The sequence below is a fragment of the Oryzias latipes genome, chromosome 18, assembly GCF_002234675.1.
Source record: "Oryzias latipes chromosome 18, ASM223467v1".
In the NCBI taxonomy this organism is placed as follows: Eukaryota; Metazoa; Chordata; class Actinopteri; order Beloniformes; family Adrianichthyidae; genus Oryzias; species Oryzias latipes.
In genome coordinates this window covers 25,761,676-25,780,917 of record NC_019876.2, presented here as the reverse complement: position 1 = coordinate 25,780,917, position 19,242 = coordinate 25,761,676, and the positions used below count along the sequence as shown (strand labels likewise).

General features: G+C 44.5%; 1 protein-coding gene across 2 annotated transcripts; it reads right to left on the bottom strand.

Annotated features, from left to right (window-relative positions):
- Positions 1-216: 216 nt before the first annotated feature.
- On the bottom strand, positions 217-11,811 carry LOC111946317 (somatostatin receptor type 1-like). Of its 2 annotated transcripts, XM_023948871.1 has the most exons (3): positions 11,426-11,811; positions 7,944-8,140; positions 217-3,838 (listed from the first exon to the last, which is right to left on the bottom strand). In XM_023948871.1, the coding sequence occupies exons 2-3, from the start codon at positions 7,957-7,959 to the stop codon at positions 2,688-2,690; spliced, it is 1,167 nt and encodes a 388-aa protein (XP_023804639.1). In that variant the 5' UTR covers positions 7,960-8,140; positions 11,426-11,811; the 3' UTR covers positions 217-2,687. The 2 variants fall into 2 exon arrangements, with proteins under 2 accessions (XP_023804639.1, XP_023804640.1); XM_023948872.1 differs by lacking the exon at positions 7,944-8,140.
- Between the last annotated feature and the right edge of the window lie 7,431 nt (positions 11,812-19,242).

The following is a 19,242-nucleotide window of genomic DNA, read 5'->3' as shown; positions in this document are numbered from 1 at the left end:
AAAAATGACCGAACCTTCCTGAACGGAGGAAGAAGAGGATGGCAGCTGATCGGGAGCGGCAGCTCAAGCAGCAAAAGTCGATTTTCATTCACTGACACTCAGTTTTTACTTGAATGGTTGGACCTTGACTGCCTGTGTAGCAACGTAGAGTTCAAACTGCTTTCTCTGGATGTAAAAAAGCATTTCTGAGCATTTTAACTCCCTCTATTGAACAGCTCTCTTTATACAGATTTATTGCCAAAAATAAATTGTCTTACAACAATAAGAACATCGTGATGGAAATGATTTTACATTCATTTACTGTAAGAAAAAGACTTTACCATTTTGATAATCAAATTGAAAAGCAATCAAAAGCTTTTATGGTCACGATGTTTAAGCCGAGCAGCTGCGGACGCAGAAGCGTCACACTTTAACAGACTCTCCGAACAAATACAGCAACATATATACAGAAATAATGAAAACGTACATCCTGAGCTCGTTCCAGAACCAACAACACCAAACATTTCTCTCCCTCCTTACGGACGCTGCACTGACTGCAGAACAGGCTTTTCTAAAGACACTCATTCCATTACACGTCACCCAGGAAAAACAACATGTAAGAAAAACACACATGTTCCAGAAAGAATGTTGGTACATACAGATTATCTTTCATTAAATGAATCATAACATGAAAACCGTATAAAGGTATCTGTTTGGTGTTTTTAATGTTAAAAGTCCTGTTGTGAGTTCAGTTAGAAAAACGTCTCTGCAAAACTGACACTAAAGTGGTCACTTCATGCTAATCGGTACATGTAAACACTTTGACTGATGTCCAGTATTTTTCAGACATGACAAAACGGATTTCATCATGACAGAGATGCTACAAAAGAACAGAAACAACAGGAACACAGACTTTCAAGTTCATCACTGATGTGTGCATTTGACCGAACCATGACAATTCAGCGTAATTCATCTTACCGCTTCCTACTCTACTGTCCCAATTACCAGACATTACTAGCACAGATTTTTCTTTATTACCAATAACATATTAACCTGGATTAGAAACTGGGTTACTTTGGTTAATTGTGCCTTTTTATGTGTCCTCTGGGTTTTAATGGATAGGGAATTCACACATTGGCCTATCCAACCATATTGGATGAAAACGTTTTGGATGTCTACTGAAAACTGTTGGGCTATAGGAGGACTTTATGTAGAAGATGGACGAAAAAAGCAAGATCTTTAATTTTCTGGATAGCTGCTGTCTTAGCTGATCATAAAACGGGTGGATTGACTTTGCACTGACTCAGAACGTGCCTTTGCACCAAACTCTTCCTCAAGGTCGGGTCATACAGCCACTACGCACATTTTGCCCAAATTGCACGGATGAAAACTGGTCATATGTGAATATACACGTCTAAAAAGTGAGAAAAGTTGTGGTCCTTTCATGTAAAATATTCACATATGCAATACGAAGGAACCATGTCAAAACCACTGAGTAAGTACAAAGAAACCACACAAAGAACACAAAAATCAACGTAAAATCCAAATCTGGCCCAAAATCTGTGCGTCCATTACGTATATTGTACGTGATATGTGCGCCGCATACATGACATAAAAGTTATGGATTGGTGGTAAATACATGAAAAGTCCATTAGACATACGGGAAACGGTCATGGAATGACGCAACTTTGTGTATGCATCTCGCAAAACTCCCGCCCAAATTGCACAAGAGTTATAGAATAATTGCATATAACCAACGTAAAACACGCATAAACTGCGCAATTCTCAACCGACCAAAAAATTTGAACGGCTCAAAGCAGAATTCGTGTAAAGACCCCTCGGCCGAAATCCTCGATGTACATCCATGCATGACGAACGCAAGAAACACTTACGAATTACGTACATCACAACGTATCACAAAAGACAGAAACGTCATACATGGAAAATGTGCAAAATTCACATAGTGGCTGTGGGACGTGGTCTTTAACCGTAAAGGGGTCGGGTGGTCATCTGAACAATGTGACAGCAAAGCTACTTTATCCTTTACATGTTCATTACAAGTATTACTAACCTTAGCTTTCCTCGTGGAGGAGAAGTCCAGCATTCTCCACCTAACCAATCACAAACATTTTGTTTGCATCCAGATTCTTGTTGGTGCTTGGCGTAGTGTGGGTTTGTTGGTTGGTTGTTTGTTGCTACAGTGTGAATGAGTAAGTATCAGGAACTAAAACATGGGAGACATTGGGTTGGATTAAGTCGATAAACATAGAATTTAGTTCAATTCAAATATTTTGGGTGGGTTCGATCGAGAAACAGACTTGGATAATAGTTGTTTTGTTTTTTTGAGGCCTCTAATGTTTTTTATCCAATAGCCTAAACAAAAGATACTCCAAATTAAAACATCTCTGTGCACATCGATAAAAACATATCATCAATCATAAACTTGAAGAATAATTTTTTGTTGGAAGTTTTCACACAAAAAACGACTTTCATTGCAGAGATTCCAGTTATTCACGTAAAGTCACTTCCTTAATAAAAAAGCAGCTGTGGATTTCTTAAGCCTCAGAATCTTTTTTATCTTTATGTTTTGACTGTTATCCTTTGAATGATTGAAGAGCAACAAAAAAAAACACAACAGTTGCTAGTACTTTCCATCTGTACTATCAACGGTCCAATTAGAAACATCTTTCATGAGGTTTGGTTGAACGTTACAGTGTAGTTGTCCGGGAGGTGTATGTCCCATTGCGAAACAGCACATCCGAAGCCATGTAGTCCTTGGGTATCTCCAGGTGGTTGCGTGTAGTCTTCCTCTTCAAGGCAACAGCACAATAGTCCACCTGCTCTTCATCCAGCCCAGGCTCCAGCCACCGAAAACACACAATTCGCTGGAAAGAACGCCGGAAATTTTCAGACACAAAGCCATAGAGAATAGGATTAGCACCACTGTTGGCATAGCTAAGGATGACAAAGAGCTGTGTGACCATCGGATTGGGCGGACGGTGGAAAACGCTAACCAGCTGGACGATGTAGAAAGGCATCCAGCAGAGAACAAACACTGCAACAACCAGAAGCACCATACGGGTTATCTTCTTCTCCGATCGTCGTCGCTGGAGCCAGCCGGCTTTAAGGCCCACTGCGCGCATCCTGGCCACTATCAAACAATAGCAAAAGCAGATGGCTCCAACCGGCAAAAGGAAGCCCAACAGGAAGGTGTACACCACAAAAGCTTCTGACCAGAATGCCTCAGGCCACAAGAAGTTGCAGTCCACTCCACCGTCCTCTGCAGGGACGGTGTCTGCAAAGATAATGATGGGCAGGATGACGATAAAAGAAAGCCCCCAGACACACACATTCACTACTTTGGCTACAGTTGGTCTGCGATAGCGGGCAGCTTTGATTGGATGGACCACTGCTACGTAACGGTCAACACTTAGCACAGTCAGGCAAAAGATGGACGTGAACATATTAATACCATCTACACTCAGCACCAGTCTGCACATGACCGAGCCAAAGGGCCAGTGCCGAATGGCGGCCGATGTCGCCAGGAAAGGAACGCTCAACATGAACAACTCGTCAGCAATAGCCAAGTTCAGAATGTAGATGTTTGTGGCAGTTTTCATTTTGGCGTACTTCAGAATCACGTAGATGACCATGGCATTACCGGTGAGACCTAAACAGCAGACCAAAGCATAGATGGACGGGATGATAATTTTGCTGGCATTCTCCTCATGGTAGCCGTCCTCATAGTCCAAGCTCATGTTCTGTGGGAGTCCTGCAGGCGAGACCTCATAATCCCTGGTGCCATTAAAATCCATAGTTGGCTTTGATGAGTAGTCGATGCCAAATTCCCCTTGAATGTCTGCAAAAAAGTGGAACAATTAAATGTTCGAAACAACAGTTTTGTACATGTTCAAAATAAAATGGTAAATGCTGTGTACTAGGGTTGGGCGATGTCCCTTAAATTGGCCGTTGACGATGTTTGCTGTCAACCATCGGGATGGACGATGACATCGTCGGGGGGGGGTATTTTTACATTTTTCGTTCTAATATAACTGCTATTCGTTTTTTTGCTTTTTTCATTTTATTTCCCGATCCGCGATGATCCAGTATAAACTGAGGGAAGTGACTTTAACAAAAAAAGTAACAAACAACATAGAAGAGAAGTAGTCCGCTCCCGCACTTCCGGGGGAGTGCGGACTTACAGCTTTGTGTTTGATGGGAAGGGGGGGGGGGGGGGTACATGAGTGATATGTGTGGGATATTTAAGACTGCGATCCGTCCCGCAGCTCTAGGGGTACAAGCAACCGAACTCAGAACCGGGTCTAAAAGTGTGTGTCTGAGCACAGCTCGGATCGTCAGCACAAACAGCGGTTTGAGCTTCAAAGCAGAAATGTCGCTCAGTCCTTAGAAAACATTCAAACAATCACGCGGATTTGTGTTTCCAGTCGTGTCCCGACTAAATAAAGGCTGATGTTATTCTTACATGTTTACGTGCAGCCAGCAAGCAGCACCACCCAAAGCTAATGTTGTTAGCCTGTGTTAGCATACTGCTAATCCTGGCTTCGTTCAGAAAAAGCACTGACCACACGGATTAAAATTCAAATGATGAGCGAACAGGTTTTTCATAATAACCGTAACATTTTTAAAAGCACGTTTAGAAGATCGTCTCGTATTTTACCGAGCTGACATGTCAATATATATAGCCGCTCGGCGCTGTTTAACAATGTTTTGTATTGAATTGTTACATACAATAAAGTTTGAAAAAAAAAAAAGCCGCTCGGAGGAGTTTATATCCTTCCGTTTTTCAAACCCTACTGCGCATGTGCGAATGATTTATTCCGACGGAAAGTGTGACCTTAGTGAACGTTTTTATATTCTGAAAACATTTTTCTGGGCCCATGTACACGGTTGGATTCTAATCCGACCATTGATCCCATCAAGATATTTTGTACATGTAACCGCGGCTTATGGTGTCGACGCGCAACGTGGCGGGGGCGTGGCATCACGATGGTGGTCTCTCCATCGGGATGTCAGTCACCCATCACGATGGACGATGATATCGTCCATCGGCACAACCCTACTGTGTACTTGTATAGCGCTTTCTACCTTCCTCTAAGGCCCAAAGCGCTTTACAGTCACACACACATTCACACACTGGTGGCGGCTCCGCTGCCGAACACTGGTGCCAACCTTCCACCAGAGGCAAGGTGGGGTTCAGTGTCTTGCCCAAGGACACTTTGAAACATGGGCAGGCAAGGCGGGAATGGAACCTAGAATCTTTCCATCAGGGGTCGACCGCCTATACCACTGCACCACGGCCACCCAAATAAAGGTTATATAAATATAAATTACAGAGTTGATGTGAAAGTTTCAAACACTCCCAAACCATTTTTAATCTAGTTATCTCAAGTCTAAAAAGTGCTGTAAATAAACGGTTTCTCAAAGTTCTCATGAACTGCAGAGGAACACAGAAACCTTTGACACTTTGTGGCCAAACTGAATCTGAAAATTTGCCAAATGATCCATTAGAATTTAAACAATTTTTTCCCAATTTTCACAGTTGTTTTTTAGTCAACTGAATTCCTCATTTCAAGTCACACCTTTGTGTGTGTGTGTGTGCATGTATATGAATACATGTACACGCATCTGTGTTTGCTTGTTTGCATGCATGTGCGAATACACTTGTGTAAACGTGTGTGAGAGCCTATACACATCCGTGTGTGTGGGTATAAGTGTGTGCATGCAATTGTGTGTGTGTGTCTGTGTATGAGTGTTTGTGTGTGTAAATGTACGTGCATGAGTGGGTTGCAAAATTTTTGTGTATACCTGAGTGTGTACAAGTGTGCATGCACCGGCATGTATACATGAATCCGTGCAGGTGTGTATCTTCATGTGCGTGTGTATGCATGCGTTCATGTACATATGTGTGTGCATGCGTAGATGTGTATGTCTATATGAGCATGTACTTGCATGCGTTTGTGTACATGTGTTTGCATATAAGCATGTTTTTGTGTGAACATGTGTGTAGGGGTTGCCCATGTATGTCAAAATGTGCGTGTCCATGCATTTGCTTGTGTATATATTTCTGTGTCTGTGTGCATTTGTTCGTGTGGACATATGTGTTTGTGTACATATGTTTGCTTGTGTACATGTCTGTCTGCATGGATCCTTGTGCATACATACATACATGTGCATGCGTGGATGTATATGTCTGCATGAGCATGTGCATATGGGTGTGTGTACATGTGTGTGTGCATGCATGCATGTGGTCAGTTGTGGGTAACAGTGATCCTCCACAGGTGGCGTGCCATGACGAGTGAGTGTAGCTGGAGTGTGTGGGTGGCTTTGGGAGAAGGCATCTCTTTTCAGGTCGTCTGCAAAAGGTGGTGAGGAGGCGGGTGTCAGGTGTGTGACGGAACCGGACTGCAGGATAAATGGTGGGCAGACGCAGCCTTGCATGATGTGCATTCAGCAAAGCCTTCTGCAGGACAAGGAGGAAAACTACTGAACACGGAGCGGCAGGAAAAGTTCCCGTTATGTCCCACTTAACAGCAGCCGTCCTGACGGGCAGTGGAAACGGAGCAACGACCGAGAAGTGGCTGTGGGAGCCATTTCCACACTTTCTCTGTAATAATTTAGGAATGTATTAGGAGAGTCGTGGGGTAGTTACTCATAATATTTTTCTTTTTTTGCATGATCCTATTTTCTTCTTTTTTGAAAGGATTGTTGAATGCTCTGTTTTGGAGCCGGACTGGAGAGAGAAGGTGAGGAGCTAAGCTGAATTCAGATTAGCAGCCCTAAAACGATCATTAAAGTCCCACTCTGATCATATTTTGATCTATTTTCAAAGTGGCAGTGGTTTTTTAACCCTTTTGCTATCCTATGGGGTCACCCTTACACTGACGTGTTCTTCCTACCATGACAAAGGTGGATAAAGGTGGAAAGAGTTCATGTAATCCATGGACACCAGTGAAGATCACAAATCATTGAAGAAAAAAGGTTCAGCGCACTGTCTAGTGGGTCTAGATGACCCAACTCCGTATGTTAACCCTTGTGTTATCCTAGGCACTTTAACATTGGGAGTTGGGTCATCTAGACCCACTAGACAGTGCTCTGAACCTTTTTTCTTCAATGATTTGTGATCTTCACTGGTGTCCATGGATTACATGAAATCTTTCCACCTTTATTCAACTTTGTCATGGTAGGGAGGACACGTCAAAGTAAGGGTGGGGTCATCTAAGATAGCACAAGGGTTAAAGTGCCTAGGATAGCACTTTTTTAGCCACACACAAAAAAGTCATTGTCTAGGACATAGTTTCTGCAGAGTGACAATATTTCATTAGAAATGTACCTTTTGAGTTTATCGGTGGGATAATTGGTGATGGGCAACCCCGCCCCCACTTCCCTCCCTGAGCAGGGAGCTTGTGTCCCACAAAGTGAATTTTCTATGTCACAAATACAATATTTTTCAAACAGTATTTTTTCTTTAACTGCTCCTGATTCACGATTTGAATGAAGCAATATTTAAAAAATGCAGTTTTGGGCTTGATGTTCTTTATAAATGTCCTCCGTCATCACAAAAACGCGACTAGAAAAATCTGCTCTTTGCCTGTTGCTTGCCTTGGCCATTTATTGATGTGTTGTTTAAAAGATGTCAATCTGTTCTTGATATAGATCTCTTATACTCTCAGTATAGATCCAGCAAACTTTTATTTTGGCATTTTTAAAACAAAACGATATTTCCTTTCATGTGTCATAATTCCACGGTTTTCCATTAGTTCAACCGTTTGATTTTCCATTTTCTTCTGCTTCGGAGCTGCCTTGTGTTTGTAAAAGAAGTTTGCAGGTTCAACTTCAGGCCAAGCAGTTGAACTGTTGGCTTTGACCTGGTTTTGTGAATTTGTGACCAAGCCCATAGTAGGGAAGTGCATTTATTTTAAATCAGTGTCGTTTTTTGCACTTACTCTGCATATAAATCATGCCTTCTGCTGACTCAGAGTGCACCGTCTGACATTTGAGGCCATGAAGAGTCTTTGAGTTTGCCGGCTCTGTTTGACCTCTCGGTTTTTATTTGCAGCACTCAGAACTCTGAAGGTTCCTGCAGACGGTTCTCCTCAGGATGCATCATGTTCCCCTTCCCTGTGACCTAGATTATGGAAACCTGCGCGGAAACAAAGAGACATAGCTTGTTTTTCCCCTGAGACGTCGAGCACAACTTCAAAGCACGTGCAAGGTTGACTCCAGAGGGGCTGACATTGAATGGAAAACAACATTTCAACTCATCTTTTTGCAGCTCAGGTGAGCCGTCATAATGCACCAATGACAAACGTGCCCCTCCTTCAGCCCCCCAGACAGATTTGGGTGGGGGGGGCTGCTCAAAGGGATGAGGTCAAATCTGATGGGTTTTTTTTTTTACTTATTAGCTAAAAGGACAGCTGATCAGTCAGCAGGTGGAAGGTGGAGACAGCAGTGTGGCACAAATCCAAAAATGTGTTTGTTTGTTTTTAAATCCAGTCCATAAAATTCTGAATCCTCCTGGCTGTGCGGCAGCGGGCTCCACATTGAACAACCAGCAAGTCAGCGATCTTCACGGTCTGGTTGTGTTGGAAAGTGCGAAACCTGTGCAAGAGGCAGGGTGGCCGATCTGAAAGACCTCAGTTCATCTAACTGCTCCATGAGACGGTTTACACCAAACAAATGTTGGTGCAAACCAGTCACACTTCATTTAGCGATGCCTTTGGGGAGGACTTCCTCAGGGAAATCCATTTTCCAGCTGTTTAAGAAGGTACAAACGCTAAGCCAGACTCCAGAACAATTTGTAAACAGCAAAAGCAGAATAATAAATGTCGCGGTTAGCTCTCGCCTCACAGCGAGAAGTTGCCGGTTCAAATCTCAGCTCCTTTCTGTGTGGAGTTTAGACGTTCTCCTCATGCATGTGTGGGTTTTCTTCAGGCACTCTGCCTTCCTCACAGGCTTCATTGGTTAATTGTTGATAAGTTGCCCCTAGGAGGGTGTGAATGTGTGGCCCTGTTATATGTACAGGATGAACCCCCACCTCCACCCAGCACTAGCTGGTTCGGCTCCACCAAGCCCATCACCCTGAAAGGGATTGAGATGGACAGATGGAAGTTCATCTGATTGATCTCTTAGCTGTGTCGAACTCAGATTGTCTCTGAAAAGTTTATCTTTATCTTCAAGAAGAAGAAGATTTTTTTTTAAACTCTTCATCTAATTTTTATTTGATGTTGTATCTAAAAGAGGCAAAGTCAGGCCAGATTAGCGGCTTGTTACCTTATAGTCTCATTTCCACTGAGCGGTTCGGTCCAATCCAGTATTCTGAGCGTTTCCATTATAAAATGGACCCATTAAACCGGACTAAACCGAACCAGTTTTTGCCCCCCGTTGGTTGTAAGTCCATAGAAAAATGGAAAGGGGCGGTTACGGCGGAGTCATCGTCACAAGATGAAACCCACCTATTGGTGGAAGGTCATTACAACAAAAGAACGCGCAAATACGGCGTATTCCTCTGTGCTACTTGCAGTCGTCTCTCGAAAAACATTAAATGACTTTTCTGTACGAAGTACCAAAGAAAAAGAGCTGCTGGATGACCGTTGTTGTCGATAGCTTTGCTTTTGCTGTAGTCGCACTACTATGACTTAAAGCTGTGGTGGTCCAACTTTACAATGAAACGCTTGCCTTAACTGCCTTGACCCTTCTAAAATGGACCGGACCGCTCTGAGGAAACGAGGCATAAGATCAAGACCCTGGGCCATAAATGTTCATCTATGTAAAGGATGTTTGTAAGAGAGGGCTGGGTGATACGGCCAGAAAGTACAAACAGAATCTATTTAATGAAAACTATTTTATTTTAACATCTCCTTTGGAAATTTGTCCGATCACTTAGTGCAGCTAAATACAAGCTCCAAAACCGTTTAGTAAAAAAATACAGCAGATGTTTTGTGAGATGCTGCTAGCTGGAGCATCTCTGTTTCAGGCGATTAAACAAATTAGTCTGTCTCTCACTTTCGGTGGCAGCAGCATTCAACCAGAACAGCTTGTTCCTGTACAACTGAAGACACTGTTCCTGTTTCTGGAACCAGCTCCCCTTTCCTGCCATTCTAACGTCTGCGCATCGCGAGAGACGGCCGGGCTGACGGTACTCCGAACAGAAGCCCAAGAAAGCAGAGTGCTGGGAAAGAAAATTCCAGATTTTCCCCTAAATAAGTTCTTAAACAACAAATTCTCACTACACTAAATTATCACTAATTTGTTTTTAGGTTAACTGCTAATTTTATTGAATGCATTGTTTAACATATGTATGTAATGTTATGTAAATATGTAATTTTATTTTGATCTTTTAGGGTAATTTTAACATCTACCCAGGGACTGAAGATGAAAAATAGCCCTTTGGCTAACTCTGGCATATTGACAGAAATTTTTATTAATATGCGCTGTCCCTTATATTAAATAAATAAATTAAAAAAATAAAAACATGGAAGTATTGTCCAGCTCTAATGCGGATCTTCACCTGCAGTTTTCAGCTTTGAACCAGAAAAAATAAGCGTGTTCTGAAACTGTGGATCAGTCAGAATCCTGAAGAGTCTTTGGGATTTCTTTATCAACCACAGACACACACTCCTTCAATTGTGAGGATTTTCAAGCTCAGCCAACAGTTGGTGACAGATCCTGTTTAAAGTCATCCGGTTATTGTTCCTTATGTCACTGGATGTAAATCCTTAACTTAGGAAAATGCATTTCTTTGCAAGTGCACCATAAACATGTCGAGAGGGGAGCACAAAGAGGCTTCTCACCTGAAAGCAACAGTTTTTTTTCATGATGATGCACAGTACATTGAGTCAAAGAGCAGCTAATGTCATCAAGTCAGCCGATTCTCCAACCTTCATCATCCTGATGATGCCTGGAGCGTTAAACCTGCCTACTGCTTTGGTAGATTTGTTGGGGTGTGAAGAGGAGGCTGCAGGGATGAAGTGTCGGCACAAACTGCAGTGTGCCCGGCCTGCCTGCCTCCTCTCCCTCTGTCCACTTTCTTCACCTGTCGTCAGGACTCACCGCACACGCGTCATTGCGACTTTCCCGCCGACACCTCCTTCAATATCGTCTCACGTCTGTCAAACTGTCATCTTCAGTTCAGCAGAGTTTTCTCTTCTCTCCAGCTCAGTTCCCTTAGATATGGGACACCAGAAAGGTCAACGCCGACGGACGAAGAAAAGGCGAAGGTCGAGCCAAAATGTTCTTGTGATTTAAAAATAAAAAATTGGAATCATAAAGGTTTTCCCCATTTGCTCCACTTTAGATCACCTCCATGCTCCAGAGGAACCCGACGACATGGCGCCATTTAAAAAACGGGCAAATAAACAACAACAACAACAACAAAGGGGTTGTTTTCTTCGCCAAATCTGATCCTTCATTTCCTCAGAGGTCTTACCGTGTGTCTGCAGCCGCAGGGGCGATGATGTCCTCCAGGCTCAGCCACAGCGATGATGAAGATGGACCAAACATGAGGTGTCCAACTCCATCTGTTCTCCAGAGTGTGAGGCTCCAGGATTTTCTGCTCCCTCCTGTCCATCAGCAGCCATGTCTCCCAGCGTCCTCAGATGCTTGAGCTGCAGATTGCTGCTCCTCTCCTCCGCCTCTCTGAGCTGGTGGGCTCCGCTCGCTCTCCACCACATGTACTCTTAGTCTCTCCAGCCTTTCTCTCTCCTGCTTCGGCTCTCAGTTCCAATTCTGATTCATCACCATCTCATTATGCCTCCTCGGAGTGCGCTCTCAGTCCAATCATTTCTGCGCGAGATGCATCTTAAGGTGAGATAAGAGGAACATAATGCGGGGGGGGGGGGGGGGGTTGTTGACTTGCGAAGGAGGGGGGAAAAAGAGATTTAAGATGAGAATCTGGAGTGGAGATATTTGATGTGCAGCAGAAGGAGATTTAATCACCAGTCTTATTCCTTTACTGATGCGAGAAGAAAAAGAGAATGATTTAAGGTCTGGCAGATGCTGAAAAACATTAGTCTGTGACTAAAAAAGAGCTGCTGGAGTCCCCCTGTCAGGTCAGAAAAGTTAGAAAGAATGACAAAATAAAGCCCAACCAGTCTGTCTGGAGTACTTTAGTTTAATTTAACAAAAGAACAAAGTAGTACTAAGAAAGAGCAACAAAAAAAGAGATTTTCAATCAAGTCAAATTCAAAAAGAAGTTGGGAAAAAGAAAAAAGTTTGTCTCTTTGCCTGAACATCTATTCTGACTAATGCCTTTTTTTTTTAACTTGATTTACATTTTAATTGTTGTTGTTGTTTCATTATTACTAAAAAAAATGTTCTCCATTTGTCCCCATTATTGGTGACGTTAACAGGGCGGCACATACGGACGCAGCGGCTTCTCTCTCTCCAGTCAGAACGGCGTTTTCGTGTCTCGGAATGTTATTGTTTTTGTACGTTTCCTTCGCACCGTTCGGGAGCTATCCGGACATATGGCTGCGAGTTTCTGCTTGACATCGAGCAAACTTCGAATTTGTAGCTAAACCCTCGGACTTCGACGCCCTACGGGACGCTGGCCTGCTCCTGAGGTCTGAACATTCACCGTCCCCCACGACGACTGCATCTCCCCCACAGCTGAGCTGCATTTCTGCTTTGAAAAGCTCACACACCGCCCCAAAGCCGCTGTGTGAGTTGGAAGTCCGAGCTCTGCCCGGACACACGGTTGTCCTGAGTCCGGCTGCCGCTAACCCAGAGCAGCGGGACGGATCGCGGTCCGAAGTCTCCCACACATAACAAAACAACAAAACACACACGTAACAAAGCATCCTCCCTTCCCCTCAAACACACATGATTAGCTCGGCTGCTCTGCTCAGAGACACAGTTCACTCAGTCCACCGGCACCCGAGCCCGGACCGCGCAGGGTCCAGATGTCACGGGGCACGAAGCGCTCCTCTCCGGCACCCCCCTCGTGAGGGGTGTAAGAGAGGGGAGAGGCGAAGAGCCAGCTAGGGCGAGGACGGAGCGGCGCTTGGCACCGGGCGTCCACAGAGCAGCCGGTCTGTCCTGTTTGAGTTCCAAAAATTCTCTGGAGCAAAACACCGTCTATGCATGACGTTGAAGCAGAGCAGTAGTGACCCACGATCAGAATGAACCGTTTACATGAACAACGATCAGATAAACAATCGGTATAACCTTCCTATCTCGATCGGAAAGAAATTTTGATCTGAACGAGTCTGAGGTCTGGGCAGAGTATTCCGAACGGCGTGTTTACATGACACATTTTTCTTCCGATTAGGCGTTCATTCCGATTACTTTTGTCCATGTAAACACAGCTACTGTGATGCTAATGCCTGCATACAGACCCCTAGGGAAAGTGGCCAGACCAGTTCGGAAAAGCATACGGGTTTGGCCGGAGGGGTCCACAGAAGCTCTTCAGGACTGTTTCAGCTCCACAGAGTGGAACATGTTCAAGCAGGCTGCAACAAACAAACAACACCACAGACCTCCAGGAGTACTCAGAGACTGTTTCTGCCTACATCGCCAAGTGTATTGATGATGTCACAGTAAATAAGACCATCACAGTCCGGGCAAATCAGAAGCCGTGGCTGCCTTAAGAACTGGAGATGAGATGGCCTTGAGGTCAGCTAGGAACAACCTTTCCCACGGCATCAGGGAAGCTAAGAGACAATACTCCAGGAGGATCGCTCATCACTTCAGCGACAGCAGAGACACTCAGAGCCTGTGGCAAGGACTACGGACCATCACAGACTACAAGCTCCCACCACAGACGTGTGACAGCTCCATCTCCCTGCTGAACGATCTGAACTCCTTCTACGCTCGCTTTGAGGCAGTAAACAGCACAACGGCCCAGAAAACTCCCCCCTTTCCTGGTGACCAGGAGTTGTCGCTGTCTTCAGACAGCGTGAGGAGATTCCTCAGCAGGATCAATGCACGGAAAGCCCCAGGACCAGACAACATCCCCGGTCAGGTGCTGAGAGACTGTGCGGTGGAACTGGCTGATGTCTTCACAGACATTTTCAACATCTCTCTGAGTCAGGCTGTCATCCCCACATGCTTCAAAGCGACCACCATCATACCCATCCCAAAAAAGCCATCTCCCTCCTGCTTTAATGACTACCGTCCGGTGTCTCTGACCCCCATCATCAGGAAGAGCTTCGAACGACTAGTCATGCGGCACATCAAGTCTGTCCTGCCCCCCTCCCTGGACCCATGTCAGGATGCTGTTCATTGACTTCAGTTCAGCATTCAACACCATCATCCCCCAGCAGCTCACTCACAAACTGGCTCAGCTGGGGCTCAACGCTCCTCTGTGTAACTGGCTGCTGGACTTCCTGACAGGGAGTACACAAGTAGTGCAAGTCGGCAGCAACACATCCAGCACAATCACGATGAACACGGGGGCACCCCAGGGATGTGTGCTGAGCCCCCTCCTCTTCACCCTGCTGACCCATGACTGCGCACCGACACACAGCTCCAGCATTTACACCAAGTACAGTGGTGGGTCTCATCAGCAACGGTGATGAGACAAACTACAGGAGCGAGGTGAGCCACCTGGCCGGTTGGTGCAGAGACCATAATCTCCTCCTGAACATGGAGAAGACAAAGGAGATGGTGGTGGATTTCAAGAGAGGCCACACTCAGCATCCTCCTCTGACCATCAACAGCACAACGGTGGAAAGAGTGAGCAGCACCAAGTTCCTGGGTGTGCACATCACAGAAAACCTCTCCTGGTCGGATAACATCGCATCACTGGCAGGGAAATCACAGCAGCGTCTCCATTTCCTCCGAAAACTGAAGAAAGCCAAAGCCCCCCCCCCCCATCATGCACACTTTCTACGGAGGCGCCGTGGCGCCTGCAATGCATCCTACCGGAATTCCCTCCAACGCATCGTGAGGGCAGCTGAGAGGATCATCGGTGCCCCCTCCCTTCTCTCCAGGACATTTATAACACCCGCCTCACCCGGAAAGCCCTCTGCATTGCAGATGTCCTGTCCCACCAATCCATCCCACAGCTCCTTCAGTCCGCTGCCATCCAGGAGGAGACTACGTAGTCTTCAGGCCAAGACCAGCAGACTCAAAGACAGTTTTCTCCACCAGGCTGTCAGGAAGCTGAACTCTCTCCCGGCCCTGCCCCCCCCCCTCTTGTTGCCCCGTTGCCCCCTTGCTCTGCTGAACCCTGACATACACACGTCATCTACCTCATCAGCACTAACTGCACCTTCACCAGTCCTCCAGGAACTAGACTTTATTTTTGTCTCAGTTTTACAGTCACTTTATTTATTTTTCTCTACTATTTATAGCCTCTACTGTTTATAGTTTGTTTATTTGTTTTATTGTGTAATTTGAAGTTGTTTCCCCGTTTAGACTAGAGTTGAAGAGAAACAGAATTTCAATTTCCATGTATGTGGAAACATACATACAAGCTTCAATCAGCGGGCCACAGGCTCCCTGCTCTACTCCATTCTGATGCATCCACTTGCAGACAAATAGATCTAATGGTTTCAACTAGTCTAACGGTTTCAACTTGTTTAGAGTTTTCAACTAGTCTAATGATTTCAAGTAGTCCAATGATTTCAACTAGTCTAATCATTTCAACTTGTTTAGAGTTTTCAACTAGTCTAATGATTTCAAGTAGTCCAATGATTTCAATTAGTCTAATGGTTTCAACTAGTCTAATGGTTTTAACTAGTCTAATGATTTCAATTAGTCTAATGGTTTCAACTAGTCTAATGGTTTTAACTATTCTACTGGTTTAAACTATAGTCCAATGATTTCAATTAGTCTAATAGTTTCAACTAGTCTAATGATTTAACTAGTCTACTGGTTTTTAACTTGTCTAGAATTTTCAAGTAGTCTAATGATTTTGACTATTTTCAAGACGATAGGGCAACCAGGTGTTAAGGTGCGGGCACGTTAACGCAGTGTTTTTCAACCAGTGTGCCGCGGCACGGAGATGGTCAAGTGTGCCGTGGGAAATTGTCCTCATTACCTGATTTAAGAACATTTTCCATCTCCAGGATTTCAGCTCTTTGTTATTCCAAACAGGTCCTGATAAAACACTAAGAAATTGGGAATATGAAAAATCATAAAATACTTTTTTCTTTGTGTTTATTTAATTCTATTAAAAACATTTTGATAAGAATGATGGTACCGCGATTTGGCACCAACTAAAGCCGTTTTCTGAAAAGTCCCGCCCCTTTAACTGTCTCCACCAATCATTCTTGGAGGCTTAATCACATGTCATCAGTCTGACCAATCAGAAGTGCTTAAAGTCTTCACTTCCTGGCTCTGCATTATGCTGATAAAGTCTCTCAGTTCTAACAAAAATACAAGCCAAAGCTCGTCTTTAGCTGTGTTTTTTCCACAGAATCCGGTGTCAGACTGTGGAACAAGTGAACAAAACCATGAAGCTCAGAGACGCTAGTCTTTCTGCGTTCGGCGGATTATTGAACTACATCTCCCATGATGCATTGGGTTAAAAGTGACAGCGTGAGCGTGTCGGCGCACAACGAGTCTCTCCTCTTAACGTCTTGAAACAACAGCGAACACAAATCAAAAAGTTTTTAAATCTTCTAACTTAGCTTTTATTACATCTATTAGAAAAAAACAGCTGCAGCTTCTAGCTTTTTCTGCCACAATTATCACCAAAATGCATGTGAGATCATGGAGGGACTGTGGATCAATACAGACTGTTTTTATCCTTTTTTTTTTGTTTTTTAATGCTGGTGTGCCGCGGGATTTTTGTCAAGGTTAAAGTGTGCCGTGGCTCAAAAAAGGTTGAAAAACACTGCGTTAACGCCCCGTTCTGATCCTTAGAGCCTCCAGAGTGGGTTAATAAAAGAACCAGTCTCTGTTCTTTTTTTTTTACTGTTCTCCCTAACTGGGTAACACAAACTGAAAGCGCTCACAGACTCACTTGCGCTCAGCGCCTGACCCCCCCTCCTTGTTGTTCACCCGGGTGCGTCTGCTTTCCTTCTTTCTGTAACGGGAGTCACCTGTAGGTGTCTCTATACCCATTGTTCAGGGGGTTTAAAAAGGAAGTTGACGTGTGGTTGCTATGGCGCTAGCTTCCTGTGAGAAAGCCGGTTAGCTCAGAGAGCAGCGTGAGTTGGCTCGAGCAAAGAGTGCGGTAAGACTGCTGTTATCCTTACCTGTGGATGATGTTTTTAAGCAGTGCTTGATGTTTTATTTTTTATTGTATGACAGGATCACGGCAGAGGTAGATCCTGCTTTTCTGGGAGTTTTAAAGACTGGGCATGAGGTTTTGCGACGCACCAGTGTTGGAATACTGTGCCCTGCTGTCCTGTTTAAGTTTATGTTTTGTACTTTGTTTGTCCGCTCCTGACGGAGCTGTCCCAGCGTGATTGACTAATCAAGTGCAGGAGCGGACCATTTACCCTCTGTTCTGTTTGTCATTTTTTTTAGTCACTTCCCTCAGGTTTCACCCCGCATGTTATTTTGGTGGGTGCCGTATCCCACCGAGTGCTGTGTATCACAGTTACGTTGCATGTTTTTATTTTTTATTGTTGTGCATGAACTGTGGTTTTTTTTTGTCTGCATGCTCCTGTGGTGTCATTGATACGGTCAACATTTTTATTCTACTCATGACGGGGTTTTTGTATTAATAAATCAGCCGTAACCTGCTCTGTGGTAGTTTTCCCTTTCTTGGCCCCTGCAACATTTGGCGTTGTCGGCAGGATCAAAGGGGGAAGTGCCTAGGCTTTCTGTGAAATTTGCAGATTTTTTGGTTTTATTTTTTTGAGGACAGCAGGGGCAGTATCTTCTCAGGAGTCATGGAGCCTGAGGAGCAGGACATGTCTCGGCGGATAAAGGACCTGGAAAGCGAACTTGTTACCTTGAGAGCAGCAGCTGCAAACCATGGAACATCACCTTTACCTGGAACTTCAAGTGGAAACATTGAGACTGTAAGACAAACACCAGTGATATATGTGCAGCAGGACAGAAAGCTGCCTATCTTTTCGGGGAGAATGGACAATATAGACTCGCTGACTTTGGATGAATGGATTGCACAAATGACCATTGCTGTGCAAACAAGGGGAAGATCTGAAGTTGAACGAGCTCAGATTGTGTTTGATCATCTTGAGGGAGCTGCACGTACAGAGATAAAGTTTTTGCCAAGAGACCAGAGGGAATGTGTTGAGAATATTTTTAGTGCCCTTAAAGATGTATATGGGGGAGCACACTCTCGAGTTGCATTACAACGCAAGTTTTTTAACCGCAAGCAACAAGAGAGTGAATCTTTAATTGACTATTCACATTCTTTAATGGAACTCATGGAGCAAATACTTAAGTCTGATGGACATGCTACCACTACAGCATCCAGGGACCTGCGTGACCAATTCTGTGATGGTGTCAGGAATTCTGCATTGAGGATGCGCTTGAAAGATCTGATTAATGTCAACCCACAGTGGACCATTCGTGAAGTGAGGGGTGAAGCCACTAGATGGGTGGCACAATATGGGAATCAGCCTCGTGACCTTAGCTGTAGTTCAGTGGCTGCCTCCTGTGAGAGTGCCACCTCTAGTTTCTCCGAATATAGCGAATTGATGTCTTTACTGAAAGCACAACAGACACAGCTAGAGTTGGTCATTAAGGCCCTGGCACCTCAGAGTCCACCTCCCTCTAGAGTGCGCACAAGGCCGAAAAGAACTTTAGATGGAAAGCCAATCTGTTTTAGATGTGAACAAAGTGGGCATATTGCCAAATTTTGCCCTGAAAATTCCAAAAGGGGATCGAACTGGTCTGGAATGCCACCAAAACCAGCGGAAAACTAGAACCCGCCAGTGTACAGAGCCAAACACTGGTGGGAGGTTCGCAAGGCTCTATGGATGATCTCCAAATGAGTAGACTGATTGGTGAGTGTGTAGAGGGGGAGGTTGATTTTGCAGGGGTTATGGTTCCATGTCTGATGGACACAGGTTCTATGGTCACCACCCTAACAGAAAGCTGTTTTCGAAATAATTTTTCCCACCTTTCTGAAAAAAGTCTTAAAGATTGTGGGTGGCTGGGTCTGAAAGCTGCAAATGGACTAGAAATTCCATATCTAGGTTATATTGAGTTGGATGTCACAATATTGGGTGTGAACCTCCCCAACCGAGGCATATTGATCGTTAAGGACCCAATGGACTTTTTCATGAAGCAAAAGAAGGTCTCTGTGCCCGGGGTGTTGGGGATGAATGTGTTTAACCCTTTGTTTTGTGAATTACACAAGCAATATGGCCCAGACCT